Here is an 18,756-nt window from a genome sequence, read left to right as displayed (position 1 = left end):
TAGCTAATGAATGCTACTGAAGTACGAGACTGATGCATTTCTGATACCTGTGTTGCAGTTAAAAACAGAACAACTCATGCTCTGGAATAGGGGACCTGGAGTTGCATTCATTAGTTCTGTGCCCCATATTCCAGCACATACCTGCTGGAGGCTGCTGTGACCATATGAAATGATTGATTGCTTTAATTTTCCTTACTTTTCTTCACATTCTACCCTCTATTGGCACCAGGCTTTGCGTGGTCTTCTGCCTCATCTGAACTCATTTGATTAATTTGGATCTTTAAGCATCAATGACATCATGAAATTAATTATGATGCAGAGCAAAAAGGCGGAGTTTACCTTGATGAGGTAGTTGCTTCTTGTAAACCTACATCAGTCCCAAGTGCCTCATTCTAAGTTACCGGTTTGTTCTTCATTGTTTCCTCCTCCTGTAACCTTTTCTCACCCCTCTCTGACTTCACCACAGTAACACTGGGGATATTCCAATGAACTCTGGGTGGAGAAACACTGTTGACTGTGTGTCCGTTCCCAATTGCTTACCAGTAACAACATGGTCCCATCCTTAACCAGAGGGTAAATGTGCCCAAAGAATTGCGATCAGTACAAGTGTTATCTCACAGATGTAGATGTGCTAAGATGTGGCCAGCTCCACAGAAATGTTGCTCAAGAATGAAAGGGAGAATGTTGAAGAGTGGAAAGGTGACAAGCAACAATAAATGGACATTGAAGCAATGTGGAGGGAAGTAAGAAAAAAATGCACCAAGTTTAGGGACAGGAATTTGTCTCTGGAGATGGTGCTAAATGAGTGGTAGTGCTTTGGACTCCCATTTTATGCCTCCTCCCCTCTCCCATCCACATGTTGGTCAGGTCCCTCAAAGTCAATAAAATTAGAAATCTATTGAATAAATACCATTCCTTTTCATGACTACCTGAGACAAATTTCTATCCCAAAGGATTCTGGAATGTTTGGTAATGTTTCATCACGTATCAAAGTGGCATCTCCCATGTTCTTTCACTGCTCCAACTTGTACTGCAACGTTGTCCTTGCATTTCACAGGTCCTCCAGTAAACGTTACATGCAATATTTTTATCAACAGTTTCGGCTCTGTCACGGAAACCACGATGGTAAGTGCTGATGGCCACTGTCAAATAACTTGATGTCTTGCCTGGTAGCAGCTTGTCAATTTTCTTTCTTTTGTTTTATCATTCAAATTACAGGTCCTCCTGTTAATGTTACATGCAACATATTTATCAACAGCTTTGGTTCAATAGCAGAAACAACAATGGTGAGTGGGACTGATCATGAGGCCATCTTGTAATGAATTGCTTAGTTTGTCAGCCTACCACCAGAGGTTTTGTCAACCAGGTGGATCAGTAACAAGCTATCTTTCTCCAAAGAATTTGTGTCAAGAGCAGTTCCCTGTTTTCTGAATCATTGAGTGATTACCCTCAGACTTTTCCATATTCCTAAAAAAAAATAGTCCTGGCATGCCAAAAATTGTGCAAAGTATCCCAATGCCTTACAAAATGTAAAATCTCCTGTGAAGCAGCAGAAATCAGTATTAACACAGAGAGTCCCAGATTTTTAAAAAAATCTAGAACTTGTGCCATCCTTAAAGTCCCTCTTTATCTCAGAGACATTTAAATTTGTAAAATGGCACTTTTTATGTTGATCATGTGCAGCAGAATCAAGAAACCTCTTTTTCTTTTTTTTTTAATGTTTAATCTCATTCTGATCTTAAGGTGACATTCAGGCAACATTAACATATAGCTCCAGAAACATGAAGTTGGGACTTGACTCCTATATGTAGAGGAAACTCACACAATCTGGTGTTAATGACCAGGATATGGATTTGAAGTTTTGAAATTTGGGATGAAAAATGTGGAGATTCAAGCATTGCTTTTTCATATCCACCTTTTCTTGATTGATCCAAAAATGGCATTTTGTACTTATTTCCTCGTCAGGTCTCAGGATATTTTGGATCATCGTTGTAAACGTGGAGGCATTCAAGAAGCCTCAAAATCATACTTTTTGAAGATTAATGCGTGTACATTTGTATGCACACTAATCCTTACTTCAGCAACACTTTGCTAATTAATTTCCTCTATGCCATATTTTCAGGAAGATATTCAGCAATTTATTTTCAATAGATTTACACCTCTGTTAAAATAGCAGGCCAAAGGATTCCATGGTAACATATTCGGCAGCCCTATATTAATCTGCAAAGCAAGTTCAGGGTTTAAAAAGATTGGACCCTAGAAGAGAGAGAGCCTCTCTCTGTTACATAGCCACTGGGCTTTTATTCATTGCATTGGTTGAAAAGGAAATTTCATCATTAAACAAAGGTAATGTGAAATGACCGATAACTACCCATTTGTTTTCTCAGGTTAAATCAAAACATACTTCCTAAAATTATTAATTATATTTGGGTAGAACATGTTCTTAACAAAAACCTATCTCAACAGACAAATATTTATATGTAACACTTAATAGACTCACATCACTTTTTTTGTGGCGTGATTATAAGTAAACATTAATTCATTGATTGTAAGGGAACCCCTGACAATGCTAGCCTATAATGTAAAAGGAAAAGTCAATTTGTCAAATACTTATAACTAAAGTTTCCCCATCAGGAAAATACATTTCCAGAAGCCAAACAATTATTGCTTCAATTATCAAATCAGCTTAGAGTTTCTGAGACTAAGAATATTACAAATTGCACGTATACTAGATCTGTCATTCTGTTGCTCCATGTGATTGTCAGTTAATTGTACAACAGTACCTGCCAATTATTTCCAACTTTTAGTGAGAATTCAACAGTATAATTTCCAAGGTTTCCTGTATCCTTTATATTGCCCTACAGAATGATTTTTGATAAAACATGAATGAATGGTTGAATTTACATCTATTCATTGACTGGTGATGATAGAGATCTCGATCAGCTGTTTGTCTCACTTCACTTTGAACTTGGATAGTATACCAGGTTGTACATTCCAATTATATAACTGGAATAAAAGATAATAAATACATAGCTTTGAAAAAGATTGCAGGCAGGAAAAAAATGCACTCCCTCCTTCCTGTTCCTGTCTCTCAAGCATTTCAAACCCCAGTACTCTGCACCTTGCCTTCTCCCCTCCCCCCCCCACCACCATCTCTTATTCTATTTCCAAATGTGTTTCTCGTGGTGACTCGCGCACCTCTTTGTTCTTAACATCTGGTGGAACTTCCCAACTCCCAATATTCATGCATTCACTATATCATTTATTACCCTAACATAGAAAATAGGTGCAGGAGTGGCCCATTTGGCCCTTCAAGCCTACACCACATTCATTTTGATCATGGCTAATCATCTACTCAATCCCAGTATCTGCCTTCTCCCCATACCCCCTGATCCCCTTAGCCACAAGGGCTAAATCCAACTCCCTCTTAAATATAGATAAAGAACCGGCTTCAACTATTTCCTGTGGCAACGAATTTCACAGATTCTCCACTCTCTGAGAGAATTTTTTTTTCTCATCTCAGTCCTAAAAGACTTCCCTGTTATCCTTGAACTGTGACTGCTTGTTCTGGTTTTCCCCAACATGGGGAACAACTGCTATGAATGTCAACATACTATTCACTTTCCTCACTGCCTACTGTACCTGCATGCCCACTTTCAATGACTGGTGCACAGCGACACCCAGGTCTCATTGCATCTCTCCTTTTCCTAATCGAACACCATTTAGGTAATAATCTTCTCTCCCGTTCTTTCCTCCAAAGTGGATAACCTCACATTTATCCACATTATATTGCATCTGCCATGCCTTGGCCCACTCACTTGTTCAAGTCACCCTGCATCCTCTTAGCATCCTCTACATGGCTAACCCTGCCACCCAGCTTCATGCCATCTGCAAATTTGGAGATGATGCTTTCTATTCCCTCATCTAAGTCATTGATGTATCTTGTAAATAACTGTGGTCTCAACACGGAGTCTTGCGGTATCTCACTAGTCACTGTCTGCCATTCTGAAAAGAACCCGTTCATTCCTACTCTTTGCTTCCTGTCTGTCAACCAATTCTCTATCCACTTCAATACTATACCTCCTATACTATGTGCTTTAAGTTTGTACATTAATCTCCTGTGTGGGACCTTATCAAAAGCCTTCTTAAAGTCCAAATATACCACATCCATTGGTTCTCCCTTATCCACTCTACTAGTTACATCCTCAAAACATTCTATTAGATTCGTCAGACATGATTTTTCCCTTCATAAAAACCATGCTGACTCTATCTGAAGATATCGCTACTTTCCAAATGTGCTGCAATTGCATCTTTAATAACTGACTCAAGCATTTTCCCCACTACCGATGTCAAGCTAAGTTTCCCATTGTCTCTCTCCCTCCTTTCTAAAAACAATAATGTTCTGCAGCTGCTTCTAAAATCTCCTGGACATTCTCAGGCATCCAGCTCCTCTGTTACTTTTCCCCTCCAATGAAATTTCATATGATGTGGACAGAGGCCATTCAGTCCATTGAGTCTGTCACTTCTCAAATTAAGAATAGCCAGTTCACCCACATATCACTGTAATCTATTCTTTTTCATATTCTTAGTTCCAACCTTCCTTATTCTGTGATTAGGGATAATTTGTGGTAATCAATTAATCTACAAACCAGCACGTCTTTGGGGATTGAGAAAAAGCTGGGAAAAATCGACAGGAAGGACATGCAAACTTTATGCAGAGAATGCCAGAAGTCAGAATCAAACCTGACTTAGAACTTCACTGGAGTTGTAAGACAGCAGCTCTGCTAGCTACACAAGTTATTCCTCTTACTGTCAAGCACACAAGTAATTCCTCCTAACAACAAAAGAACCATTTTCCTTTGGCCAGTAGGTTCTAAACTTGCCTAATATTCAGCCTCCAGCAACACTTGTTAAAAATAAAATTCCCTGTGCTAGCTACATTAAAGGTACTAAATCAGAACCCAACTGTGATGTGATTTTGGCTGTTGTAATATTGAACAATAAACTGGGAATGCAGTGTTTAACAAAGTTAAGCTATCACATAATGAGTTTAGTGTCTTTGAAATGTTGGGTACCCTGCATGATCAATTTTTCATGTTCTAAGAAGTTGTGATTCGATTCTTATTACTTATCCTTGCCCTAAATCAGCTGCAGGAAGGATTGGGAAGAGGATGTGTCCCAGATACAATTCATGGCTGGAAGAAATCTCTCTGGGAGTGCTATGGGCAAATACACTGCAGAGCAGAAAGATGTTATTTTTGTCACAAAACACCATTAAAGAATAGAGATTTCATGATTCTTAACCAGGAGAGTGCTTGGGTAACATGGCTGCAATGTCCATGTTTCAAACCATTACCCATTGTTTTCCTATTGCTGTCAGTGGGGTGTATAGGGTGGCGACATGGCCCAAAGTGCTGGGAGGGAGCAAAATTAGTAGAGTTTCACCAGCAGAGCAAAAGTTCTGGTTGCTCCACAGAACATTGGATGTTTGTCATTTATGGATTTATACGAAGGGTAAAGATGATAGTTGTGTTATTTCACATCTTAGAATGTTGATTTAACATTGCTTTTATGTTAAGGAAATCTCATTCTAGCTATTTGACTTCAAGTGCTAGTGCTTTACAACAGTTAACTTCCATAAATGGCACAAAATGGTCAAAGGATCATGTGGTACCTGAGAAACTCTGCCTTGACACTTAAGTTACAAGATGGCTCTCAATGGATGTCTGTGCACGGATGCTAGCTCTGTTACAGATGCATTTTAATTGTGTGCTGCTTTTAAAAAGGAACAAGTCATTCATTCAATGTCTTGAGCAAAAGGGCTGCAATTTTTAACTTGATGGCAATCAAAGCTGTTAGGATTGATGTTATTTCTTTATGATGCTTTTACTTGCTGCATGCCATTTTCTGATGGGTTGGTTCTCAATGGGCTATTGTGTTTTGTTGCAGAATGACAACATTGAGAAATCCCCTCTTGTTAAAGGCACTGATAAATATTTTAAAACTCAATTTAAAAATGTATGGCTGTAAGCTTCACCCACTCATGCTTTTATATAAATAAAAACAGTTTATCCCATTTCCCACAAAAGTGGAAGACTTAAAATGGTCTCATTACCTCATTAATGGTGACCAGAATGTTTAACTGTTTCACCTTTTCCTACAATGTGCCAGCTTCCAAAGATACTTCTTAGCAGAGGTAGTGTGATTAATCCACACCAAAAATCAGTAAGATTTTAAACAGGGAGACTGTTTTCACTGGGAGGTGAATCAGTAACCAGAGAATAGAGATTTAAGGAAAATGCCAAAGATAAACAAAGGAAAGCTAAAATTTGCTTCAACTGCATGTTGCTTTGGACAGGTCTGCCCTGTCAGTGTGCTACAAGGATAATCAATAACAACTTTGAAATATGAGATGAATAAATCATTTATGGAAATCAAATTGAAGGGCCATGTGGGAAGGGCAGTAGCATGAGCAAATCTTTAGAAAATCAGGGCTGTGTGCCTTTTGTATTGCATGTGGCTGTGTCCAGCATACTGACTGACAAGGGATGGTTACCCTGATAGGAGCATGATAGGCAGCCAGTTTGTTGAGGGCTGCACATCACCAGAGCCTTCAACAAAAGTAACTGGTAAAGCATAAGAGGGCAGAATGAGACCCTCCAACGAAACAACTGAAAAGGCTTTGTCACTGACAAGTCAAGACCTTTAGCGTAGCCAACCATAAGCAGCTATTAATGTTTCTAACATTCAGAAGCATCTAAAACAATTAAAATTGGTTAGAAACTATTAAAAACATTTTAAACTTGTTGAAAATTTAGAATAATTTAAATTGGTTTAGTTTTTTAATGTTTAAATGCATTCAAATAATTTAAAAGTAATCTAAAATATTAGTCCCACATCCATTTTCCTCCAATATCCTATTCCCAGAACATCCCAGTGCTGGATTGAAGCACTCACAGCTGTTTTAGTAGCTCCCTCTTTATAACTGCTGGAGGATGGCTGCAGTTTTACCATACTAGGCTCCACGAGGAATCCAGCTTCACGGCATGTTCACAAGTAGTAATCCACGAGTAGCTTAGAATGTTTCCCCACAAAATTGAATATCTGTCATTCTATGACTCTCTGTTTCTGTTTCCTACTTGTGATGCTATCAAAGGCCATTGAATAATGCAAATGATCCATTCCAAATCTATCTCCGAATAGGCGCAGCGTCCTCATTTGCTTAAACAGGCAAATCAGAGTCCAACTCTCCCAGCAGCAGGGTTCATGGATTTGGAAACTGAGGATGGAGCCAGTGGGTGAGGGTGAAGGGAATATGTGCTGTGATCTCTTACAACACACTAGGGAACACTCTCTTTGGGCCACAGCTCACTTAGCTGCACAACATCAAAACTTAAAATGTTGGTAGCAGTTTATGAGTCTCCTCCCTCAGAATTTTTTGGACCAGTGTGGATATAAAACAGTTCTCCTCTTACCTGAGAAAATACGAAGTATTTTAAACCTGTGTCAAGAATGAAATTAAGTGTACACAATTGTCACATTAGTATTAAAAGAAGAAATACTTCCATTCATATCACACCATGTCTTCAACATGCCCCACAGCTGATACAACACTTTTAACACATAACCAGTGTCATGTTAGACAACACATAAGCCAATTTCAGCAAAAAGCAACATGAGAAAAGTTAAATAATTTAATTTAATGAAGAGAACGAGGGATAAATACTGGCAAGGAAGTCAGGTCACCTCACTCAGAATCTTTTGAATTGAGCTGATAAAGAAGATGGACCTTGGTGCGATGTCTCACCTGAAAGATAGAATCTCCAGCAGTGCAGAAATCCATCAGCCTTTGGTTGTTCCTCAGGGCCCTAAAGGGAACATGAACCCAGAACCATCCAATTCAGATGAATAAGGACGAGTAAGAAAATGAGGGAATATTTGTGGATGCCAATAAATTCTTGATTTTTCATGACCCTTCAATCACTCAACACACAAAGATGTGGCCCAGGTTCAATGTTTTGACAGTAGGAACCAAATTGGAGGTGATCAGGTCAGGAATGTTGGAAAATTTGGAAAACTCAGTACTGTCAAAAACAATGTAGAGCAGTGGTTGGGGTTTCTGAGGAGAATGTTGTTACAGCCAAAGCCTAGCAGAGGGATAGAGATCTGAGATGGAAAGATAACATCTTGGCTAAGTTGGTGTGCACAAAAAACTAAATTAGGCAGCTGGGTTTAGTGAGAGTAAGATTGATGGAGTAGTAAATGGAATTTTACTGACAAGGTGGTTTTGGGGAGGATTTGTCAGCAGATAACTGAGCAAAAGGAAAAAGTTACATGTCTGTGGGCAAAGGTTGGGGTGAGGTTCTAGGGATGGACTAGGCAAAGAATTGGAATTAGCAGAGACACCTGACTGGATGAAGTTACTGTAACTGAGAGAGTTCTGCAACCCCAGTTCTTATTGTTAGAGGTGAGATTGGAAGAGAATGGTGAGAGGGTTTTTTTTCTGCTCTTGGCAGTGAGAAAAAGAAGCTGGGTGTTAATTTTTATGACAACAAAGTGAAATCTAAACTTATCAGCTCTGGCAGACAAGAACAGGCCTTACTTGTGCTTTCCCTGGTCTAGGAAGGTCTGACTTGTGAAAGACTATTTTTGAATCACCTGAATCAGACCCATCACCTCTCATATTATGGTTCCACACTGGCTCACACTTGATCAGCATCTCGATTTCATTTTTTTCAAATGCTCCAATAGTTTAATCTTTCCCGGCTTCAGTAAAATCCTTCATTCTTAAAACTCTCTGAGAACACAGCTATATTCCTATTCTACTTGTGAGCTTGTTTTCTGCACCCTTTGCTTTATAAAGATTTTTGCTATTTTCAGTATACTTTGCGACTCCTTCATTTCTCTCAATTCATAATCTCCACAGTTGTTTACATTCTGGACCTTTCCACTAATTTCACTGAATATCTGAATCCCTTTGTTGACAGACATCCTTCTTTGCAGTTTGTCATACCCTGTAATTTATTATCATCAAGACTGAACATTTTAATATTATTTCCCCTGGACCCTTAACACATAATTAATTGTCTTTTATTGAAAAGTCAAATATGACAATCTGTTCCTGTTTTTCTGTACACTTACCAATTCATGAAGAATTTAATTAAATTAATCATGGCCTGCAGTCTATGCTGAGTGTCTAATATCAGTCCTTCTGCCATTTAAGAAAAAAATTTATATTTAGTTATAATTAATAAATGTTTTGGAAAACTCTAAAGCAAAAAAGAATAACAATAAATGGCAATGTAATCAGCAGAAATTCATGCTTTGTTCCCAAAGTAATTATCTTCCACAAATCAAACAGCCCATGTGAATTCTCACATTGTTTATGCAGCAAACTTTAGAAATGTTTTTACAGTGGAATAGCAGGGAAGTAATCAAAAACAAAATGCAAGAATTGTCATTCAGTGATTTGCTCACCAATTTGCTACTACAGTTTAAAATATTACCAGTTTAATGTACTCCGGTAACATAACTTTTTTAAAATTTTTTTATATCAATTAATGTAATGTAATCAAAAGGAAAGCATTGGGGAATGGGATGGCAATGACTAGTACAGCAGTGATGGGCCAAATGGTTCAATGAGTGTTGTTTAGATCTCTTGAGTGGGTGTTGACATTGCTTGACGGATTAAAATGGCTGAGGGTGAGCCAGGAGAGAGTTTTAAACCTCTCCTTCATTGGAAGCATCTCAAAAGATTAAAATTGTCTTTTGTCCAGGATTAATCACTAATTGTGATCCTCTTGTGTAAATTCACATTTTTAATCGATAAACATAATGTAATGTCATTAAATAGAGTGGAAAGGTGGAACTAATTTGTTATTCACTTAGTTGCAAAACCATACCAGGCATTTTGCATGCTGTTTACACAAGACAGGTTTCATTACACACATATATAAAACATCATGAAATCATTACATCCTTTTACAAATAACATATCATATTTATATGCTTTTTGAAGTAATGCATGCGGAAGTATTTAGATTTTTCTATAACAGTCCTATTTCTTTTTTATGAAATTGAATTCATTTTAAATTTAGACACACAGCACGGTGACAGGCCCTTTTGGCCCACGAGCCTGTGCCGCCCAATTACACCCAATTAACCTACAACCCCAGTATGTTTTGAACAGTGGGAGGAAGCTGGAATGTCCGGATAAAACCCATGCAGACATGGGGAGAACATACACACTCCTTACAGACAGCACTGGATTGGAACTCTGGTCATTGCCGCTGTAACAGCATTGTGCTAACCTCTATGCTAACAGAGCTGCCCATGAAAGTGAATTAAGCACATGAATTTTAACACATGACCTAGTTTTTATCCCCCCTCTACTTGACAACTCCTGATTTCCTTGCCTATATAAAAAAAAATGGTAGCATACACAACATCGAGGGCTGAAGGGCTTGTCCTGTGCTGTATTGTTCTATGTTTTGTGAATTATAAGATCACAAGCAGAGAACAGACTGCCCTGGAGGCTCCAACTGGTGCCTTAACACAGATATCACCAGTCAGTTTACTGAAAACATCTGGAAAGTACAAAAATGTTCAAATAATTATTTGAACTTTTCATCAGTGTCTGTAAGAGCAAACACTACCAATTGTCAAAACTCTTTCTAACAATTGTTTATTAAAAAAATCATAATTTTAAGAGTTAGCTGCAGGAAAGTTTGTGATGAAATTAAGTGGCCATAAATATAATGTACCTTTGGTATTAAGTGTAAATACCCAATGAATCCATAATTTGTGTCCACGTCACAAAGATTGGAGATGGCACATTTCAGTGATCCCTCAGGGTCCTAACAGTCAAAGGAACTGCAAAGTCCTAATTATATTAATAAATAGACTGTAATTGATTGTCACACTAATTCACTTTAATTTGGGTATTAATTTGATTGATTAACCAAGTACCACCAGTGGTTATCAAACATTTTCAAAAATGTCAATTTCTTGGTTTTGTTACACAAATAAAGTAGACTCTGGAACAGAGTTACTGAAGATTTATGCAGGTGCAAGAATCAATCATAAAACCTCATAACACACTTCATTACAAGCAATACAGAAGAAGGCAGAAAACAAGTTCTACCACAGCTGTGCCTGCACGTCATTTAAAATATTGAGTGTGATTTTGGATACTGAGGAAAGTTAGATTACATTTGGAAAACTGTCAAAATAGAATTTCTCCAATCTGAAAGAATTTCTTACAAAGCACTGTGTGTTGCATTATCTAGAAATTGGGTGTGTGCTGGTTAAATAGTTTAAAGACAACTGATAATAGATAAAGACACATGATGATCTGGCAAGAGAACCTTGAGGAGCTCAGAAAAATGAGATCTTATCTGAAATCTGAATTTGGTCAGGTAACGTGGACTTTAACTACATTGGGTTGGGACACTGACAATGTAGAATCAGTTGAGAAACTGGCAATGTAAGATAAGATGTTCATGATTAACTGATGGAGAAGATAACATGGAGATGAATAGTCCACTTGTGTTTTTATGCTTTATAAATCTACTAACACCAACAAGATCATTGTTAGAAAAAGGTAATTGTGTTAATTTTGTGGGTCTGCTTCATACAGAGGCATAGAAAGATCAAACTCGGAAACAGACCCTTCAGGCATCCAATCCTGTGCCAACCATCAACCACCCATTTACACTAATCCTACATTTAATCCTATTTGTTTCACTTCTCCTCACATTCTCAACAATCCCCTCCCCACCCAAGATTCTACCACTTACCTACCCACTAGGGGGAAATTACAATTGTTAGTTAACAGACGGCCCTGCACACGTTTGGATGTGGGAGGAAACTGAACCTCTCCAAGGAAACACACAAGGTCAAAGGGAAAAAATGCAAATTCCACACAGACAGGCCTCTGATCTCTGGCACTCTAGGGCAATGGCTGCTCCTTTGAATAAAGTTGGAACAAAATTTCAGAATTGAGTTCATAATTATTAATTGGTAAAGCATAATGGTCAAATTATGGGCCAGTATACAAAAATCTGGGCTATTTCTCTGGACATCTGACTTCAACTCTCAACATTGCAGCTAGAGAACCAAAATCTAACTAATTAAAGCTCTCTTAAATTAAAAAGGAAGTACCAGAGATGGTGAACATAAAACTACCAGATTGTTCTAACCTCGCATCTGATTCACTTATGTTCCTCAAGTATGAAATCATTCTACCCTGCTCTGACTTTTGTAACTCGTGGACCATGAATGACGTTGGCTCTGAAATTGCCCAATAAGCCACTCAACTCGAGAGCTAATTAGAGATGTGCAAAAAGTATTGACCTAACCACCAATCCCCAAATCCCAGGAATGAATTAAGAAAAACAGAATTGATTAGGTTTGAGAGAAAGCATTATTTTTGTTTGCCTTTCTTTCTCCAGATATTTAATTTCATCTTAGAACCATTGCTACAATTACATCTTCATATGATTTGTGTAATTATTTGTAGCCAGCACAGAGATGCAAACATCCATTGTCTATTAGTTGTCAGAACGTCTTGGAGAGGGAGCTTCTACTCAGTACCACAACATGTAGATTTAAGATTTTATGTGAGGAACTAATGCGTGGTGTGAGATGTGCTTCCATTTTCTAAGTGCAGGCAGTCAATTTCCTTTTGGCCATGAACAGACATGCAAAACATGGATTTTTATTAGGAGACTGACATTGAAATCTCACATTTCCATTAACAGAGGTTATAGAAATTCAGGGACATTCAATTTTTGATCTTTTGTTAGGCAGCAAAATCCAAAGCCTCAGAGACAAATCAGCGTAAGGGAGATCAGTTATAGTTGGTAGAGTTTTGCATGCGCATTGAGTGCTTCAGGCATATGAGCTGTGTCCCATTTGCAATATGCTTACAGCTTGTAATGAACATGAGCCTTTTGACTGCTATACTAGAATCTTAGTAAAACTGTACAGCTGAAAATCTAAACCCAAGTATAATTTCCCTTTGGCACTTCCTTCAACCTGGACAACAAATTTTTTTTCAAAAAAGTTTGCTTCCTGGAAAAGAATTGACGATTATGATAGACAACTTCAAACTGAACACAAAGATAATTTCAGATTTGCTGTATCACATAGGAAGTTGGAGAAACATTAAATTAACTTTTATTGAATTTAGCATGTTTAATCGCATAATGATGCTGACACATTGCATTAATGCAACTGACCTAAAAATGTTTTTCCGCTGATTTTCATTTGTAGTCAGCACCTGATGCCTATCCTGTCAGTAGCTGGCCAGCATTGATGGATTCCAGTTGCTGTGATACCACTTCTCCATAGTTGCAATGTCCTGGTGAAACCTTTCACCATGTTCATGTTCTGACTGCACCAAGATCAGCAGGGAAGACGTCCAAGTGCAAATGCAGAAAATGAATTTTCAATGACATGTTGCACTTCATCATTTTGTCTGCTTGAAGTAGACTTAAAATATGAGAGGAAATCACAAAAATAGGTTGTATCTTTAATAAAACTGTATGTGATAGGAGCATTTTAATGTAATTTTCATAATCTGCCAAAAATCCATAAAATGCACCCAAAAATGTTGAAGAAGCAAAATCTTTGTGGTCCAGTGTTATCAGCAAGATACAGTTAAATGGCATGTGTTAGTCAAAAAGAACAGTTCAGATCAGCTAAATCTCACCTGATCATTAACAGTAAAAGTGCACGTTTGTGAACGTTCAGGTCCCCCAGAAACAATCAAATGGTATTCCTTCAAGACAGGCAGAAAAAACTTGTATGTACATCCCCACATATATAGCTCATATTTACAGAGAGAAACTGCTTTTACAAGGTAATTAATAGTAATTGTTTACCATCATCGTATGGATCAATTACAAATGGTTCACTTAGAATCATGATGGCTATTTCAGTTAAAGTCTGTTGTTCAATAAACTCCTAAAGACGTGATTACCTTAATTACTCGTTCCCCTGTATTTACTGGTCGGAAAGCTTCACTGATCTCAGACAACCTCAAGTTTTCCTCTGGCTGTTCAACACCTGCCTCTCAGTTCTTAGTATGTTAAACAGCCCTAGTAAGAAACAACTCATTAGGGTTTTATCCTCCATCTCTTCTAAAGGACAAATATATTCATATTTGTGGTTTTTTTGCATGCTACATAAAGTTTAAGTTTAACCCGATGAAACAGTCTGGTGCAAAACACGAACACACACAACCAGATATAACGCACATACGGACATATGAAGTCCATATACTGTATATAAATAAATTAACTTTCTTTAATAAATAGAAGTCTTGGAGAGTTTGAATAAGCAGTTAATTTCAGTCATTAAGCGGACTCACTGCCCATGGGAAGAGCTGTTTCTCAGCATAGTGGTTCTGGCTCTGATACTCCTGTATCTCTTTCCCAACAGGAGTATCTGGAAGGTGCTGGGGTCCTCAATGATTTTGCGACCCTTGTGAGGACTGTGATGCCATTTTAACAATCTGCTTGACTTCAAAATGGAATTTCAAATCGACAAATCACACACCATTCTTAACTAATCCTCCATCACATATTCCCAATAATTAATCAAAAAATCTCATGAATGTTCTCAGCAACTTAATCTCTCAGTGCCTTCAAATCACATGCATCACAACAAGCTTGCAGATCATACACTGCAACATAACTAACATGGAAAACTTTTAATGAACAATGGAATATTTCACAGATACGAGTACCAAGTTACTTCTCATAATTCCATCAACCAACAATTAAATCTTGCACTGTTGTTTGGTGAAGGCTTGGTATCAATTTGGCCTTAACCAGCCAACAGGGTTTTGATCAAGAAGTTTAGGTGAAGCAGAAGCCTAGACATAGTCCAGTTATGCCAAGTGGCCAGATCTGTGATGTACTTGCAATATGAGCCTTATTTCTTGGTTTAAAAACTAATACAAACTCAATTGACACAAACCAATGGTCCTCCACCCATTGTAATTAATGCAAATGATAATTCAGCTGCACTGTCATTAACAATATTTTTTAATTGGAGTTTGTGTTTACATGTTTTGCTGCATGGTTTGAAAATTATGTTTTGCAGTTACAATCATCATATAAAATAAATACCATATTTAATTGTTTTACAAATTGATTAATCTTGAGAGTGAGAGAAAATTCAGCAGAATTATTAATAAATAACTTTTAGTTTATAAACTTCCTGTTATATTATAAAATCTAATAACTTGGGTGGTAAAGGTTTGAAGTTTATTTAGTTCAACCTTATGCTCAAACTTTCACCTTTAATTTTGTGCTAATGCAGAACCACAGCTGTATCTTCTCCAACTCTAACTTCTCTTTTTCTTCCAGTCTCGTCATCACGTCAGATACAGTAGCTCCAGGTGCAGAATTAAATCAACATTAATGCACTTAGTTCTCTCCCAGAAATCTCATTACTCAGTGGGTATCTTCACTTTCCGCGACTTATTCAGAGACTTTGTGAGATTAGTTTCCAATTGATGGTGAACTATGAGAATTCAATATTGTGGTCTGATGCTGAAAGGAAATTGGGATGAGATTGTCTGAAGAATTTCAATTGAATTCTGTGGGTCAATTGCAAAAAGTGATTGATGCAACTTTATGATGGGATGGAGACAAAAGCTAGGTTCCAAAAGTAAAATGGTTATTTATCCTGTAACTCTATTTAACAAGGAAAATTATGTTTTAATTTCATTATCCCAGTCAAAAATGTTAAAATTAGTAGTGTAATCTATAAAAAAATTAAATATCACAGTAAAGCAATAGAAATGAAAATATCAATTCAAATCTATTCCTATCATTAACTATAAAAGTGCCAGTAATATGTATTTATATATTTATCTTATGATTCTCACTGTAACTTTAGGTATTCCACTACACTTCTGGCCAGTATTCTGTTTTTCTGTCCATCAACTTTGTTGTCTCTGTCCAAAGTCCTGTTTGCTCATCATCCTGTACTGGCTGGCATACACTGGATCCCAATTAACACAATAGAATTATTAAATTCTCACCTTTGCTCATAGACAATTCCTTATTCTCATCTCTGTAATTTCCCCCGCACCCCCAGTTCCAGCTCCTTGGTCATCCCTGAAGTTAATCGTTGTACCGTTGGTGATGTGTCCATAGCTGCCAACCCAGGCTGCAAACAATGCAGTCTCCTCCCTTCCTCCCCCTTTAAGATCCTCCCTGAAATATATTTCTTGGACTAAACGTTTAGACATCTTCCTTTTATCTCCTGGGTGGTTTGTCACCAAAAATGTGTTGATAGTGGTGCAGTGAAGCATCTTGGGACATTTTTTCTTCAAGGCATTATTTAAATAAGTTACAGTTTTATTTGTAAGAACTATTAATCCTTTGAATGTCAGCTGAAAATATTTTTCTCACATCGGGCTCCTCATAAGTGACAACGTTTGTTCATGTCACATGCATGGCTGTAAACGCAGCACTTTAATAGCACACAGAAGGCAGATGGATACACAGATTTAAATGTGCCTAATCCAAATGACACAATTAGCACATGTATTACCTTGAATGAACATCTGGCAGGAGAGATTAAACAGCTGAGATTGATAGCCATGGTGTCAAGTCAGCTTCTGAAGGAGCTTGTGGAATACAAATGGGGAGTCACCATCTTAGAATTTGTACCAAGTTGCAACTGACAGAGAGTGATTTTACTTAAAAGAATGACCCTTAAAGAATTATATATACACACACAAAGCTGCAGAGTGATGGAAGCTGTAAAATTTGATTGAGGTGAATCTCATGCAAAAATGATGCTGGATAATGAAGATTTTGCTTCCTGAGTACTCAGATGCATTTTATGGATACGAGTTGCTGATCATGAAAATCACTTTAAAATTTCCCAATCACATACTGAATTTTAGATATAACCTATTTTTGTGATTTCCTGTCATATTTTAAGGCTACTAGTATATTGCCCCGAAAATATGCTGTTTTGTTCAGTCCATGAAGACCCAGGCATGCACCCAGTGCAGGTGCTATGCAAATGTTATCTTAGACCTGGACATTTTTAGTCAGGATAGATGCAGACAGGCTATAAAAGCAGCTCATGTATACAGATGCTGTCCTTACATTGATATAGATTGAACACCTGTTGATGCTCATGTTCTTCAGGCAATAGCATAGTGAGTGTACTAAACAATACCATTTATTGTCTTCAAGAAGATTCAGTACAGTAGAAACATCTTGTCAATATCACAGCAGCTGCAATACATTCTGTTACATTTGTGGCAAGTATATCTTAATGCTAAATTCAATAAAAGTTAAATTAGTGTTTCTCTAACTTCCTCCATGATACAGTAAATATGAAATTATTGTTATGCTCATGTTGAATTGTCTATTCTAATCCCCAATTTTTTTTCAGGAAACAATTTTTTTGTCCAGTGTAATCTGTAACCCTAACCATTAATTAGGCAAATGATAGATAATCACGTGTGCTGGAATACTTAATAATCACTCTTATTTTACACATGTGGAAATATATTTGAAAGCATTTCTGTAGTGGGTGATCTAATAGAAAAAGACTCAGATTAAAACATTGTCAAAGAATATTGCCTCCCCTCCCCCAAGCTTCAACATGTTTTTTAAAAAAAAACTCAAGATCTCCAGACTCCTGGAAAATTTAAGGTTTGACTTGTAGAGTAATCTGAATGCTTGTCATGAAATTGCTTTAACCAAATTTTTTTTAAAATTAAAGAAGATACTTAAGTTGCCCTCTACTCACCTCTCCTTCACTCACATCTTGCTCATTTAATTTCCCTTTATAATTATTCCATTTCAGTACAATGACAGGGCCTGTGCTCATTTTGTTCAAGGAAGTTGACTTTGTTTGACTTTGTGTTCCTATTGGGTTCGCAGGCCATGAACCTTCCATTTTGTGGCACCGCTGTAGCTTCTATGTATATATCACTGGAGTGGTCTCTTAATTAAGGGAGCCAACTGAGTATTAAATCATTTGTAATTTTAGATCACCAAAACAGCACACATTTACTTGACTTAATAACCTTGCAGTCAATGGAATTATTAAACTGAGTAGGCTTTGATGTAGATGAGTTCAAAGGTATTTGGTACTATTTTGTAGCACTGCCATTGGTGGCAGGTCATATGAAAAATTCTAGAAAAGTGAAGTATCTAAATGACAAAGAAATAAAAGGCTCATGTCCAATACCTGCAATTTTAAAACATAAATATTTGACATTTTTTCCTCTGTTCTTGCAACTGGTGTTGAGTGAGCTAATAATGCCTGTGAATCCATCCCCAATAGTGAGATGGGACCTTTGGAAAGTGGTTGGATGGTTGGCGGGGATGGGGAAAAAATTGGAGGGAATGAATATTTCATAATGGAAAAAAATTAGCTGATTTTATGGGATGCCTAAAGATGATTACACATTTGTACTATAAGCAATCTGATTTCTTTGCCTTGGTTCTATCCTTATTAGCGTGACTTTATGTGGAGAGTATGTATGTTCTTTGGTAGTGTAGAGGGAATTCACTGAAAGCACTATTTAATGGACCTGAAAATGACAATGCCTTGAATAGTTCAGTCCAACAAAATCAAATTTAAATCATAAAGGCAGTGAAGATCCTCCACATTTACATGACATATTACATCAGTTTAGAGTTCATTAAAATATTTGCTGTCTGAAGAGCAGCAGGGACTGTAATCTCTATACAGTATACATGAACATTG

The 18,756-nt window shown here is 37.3% G+C and overlaps 1 protein-coding gene across 1 annotated transcript in view; it reads left to right on the top strand.

Moving 5' to 3' along the window:
* Positions 1-1,062: 1,062 nt before the first annotated feature.
* The window catches only part of glra2 (glycine receptor, alpha 2), an 89,689-nt gene continuing 71,995 nt past the window's right edge, over positions 1,063-18,756 (top strand). Inside the window, exons 1-2 of the mRNA XM_069892385.1 lie at positions 1,063-1,125; positions 1,219-1,286. Coding sequence (XP_069748486.1) covers positions 1,077-1,125; positions 1,219-1,286 — 117 coding nt within the window. The 5' untranslated portion in view covers positions 1,063-1,076. The remainder of the gene's footprint in view (positions 1,126-1,218; positions 1,287-18,756) is intronic.

Source organism: Narcine bancroftii, chromosome 7, assembly GCF_036971445.1.
Source record: "Narcine bancroftii isolate sNarBan1 chromosome 7, sNarBan1.hap1, whole genome shotgun sequence".
NCBI classification, from domain to species: domain Eukaryota; kingdom Metazoa; phylum Chordata; class Chondrichthyes; order Torpediniformes; family Narcinidae; genus Narcine; species Narcine bancroftii.
Note: the sequence above shows the minus strand (reverse complement) of the source record. Positions and strands in the feature narration are given on the sequence as shown.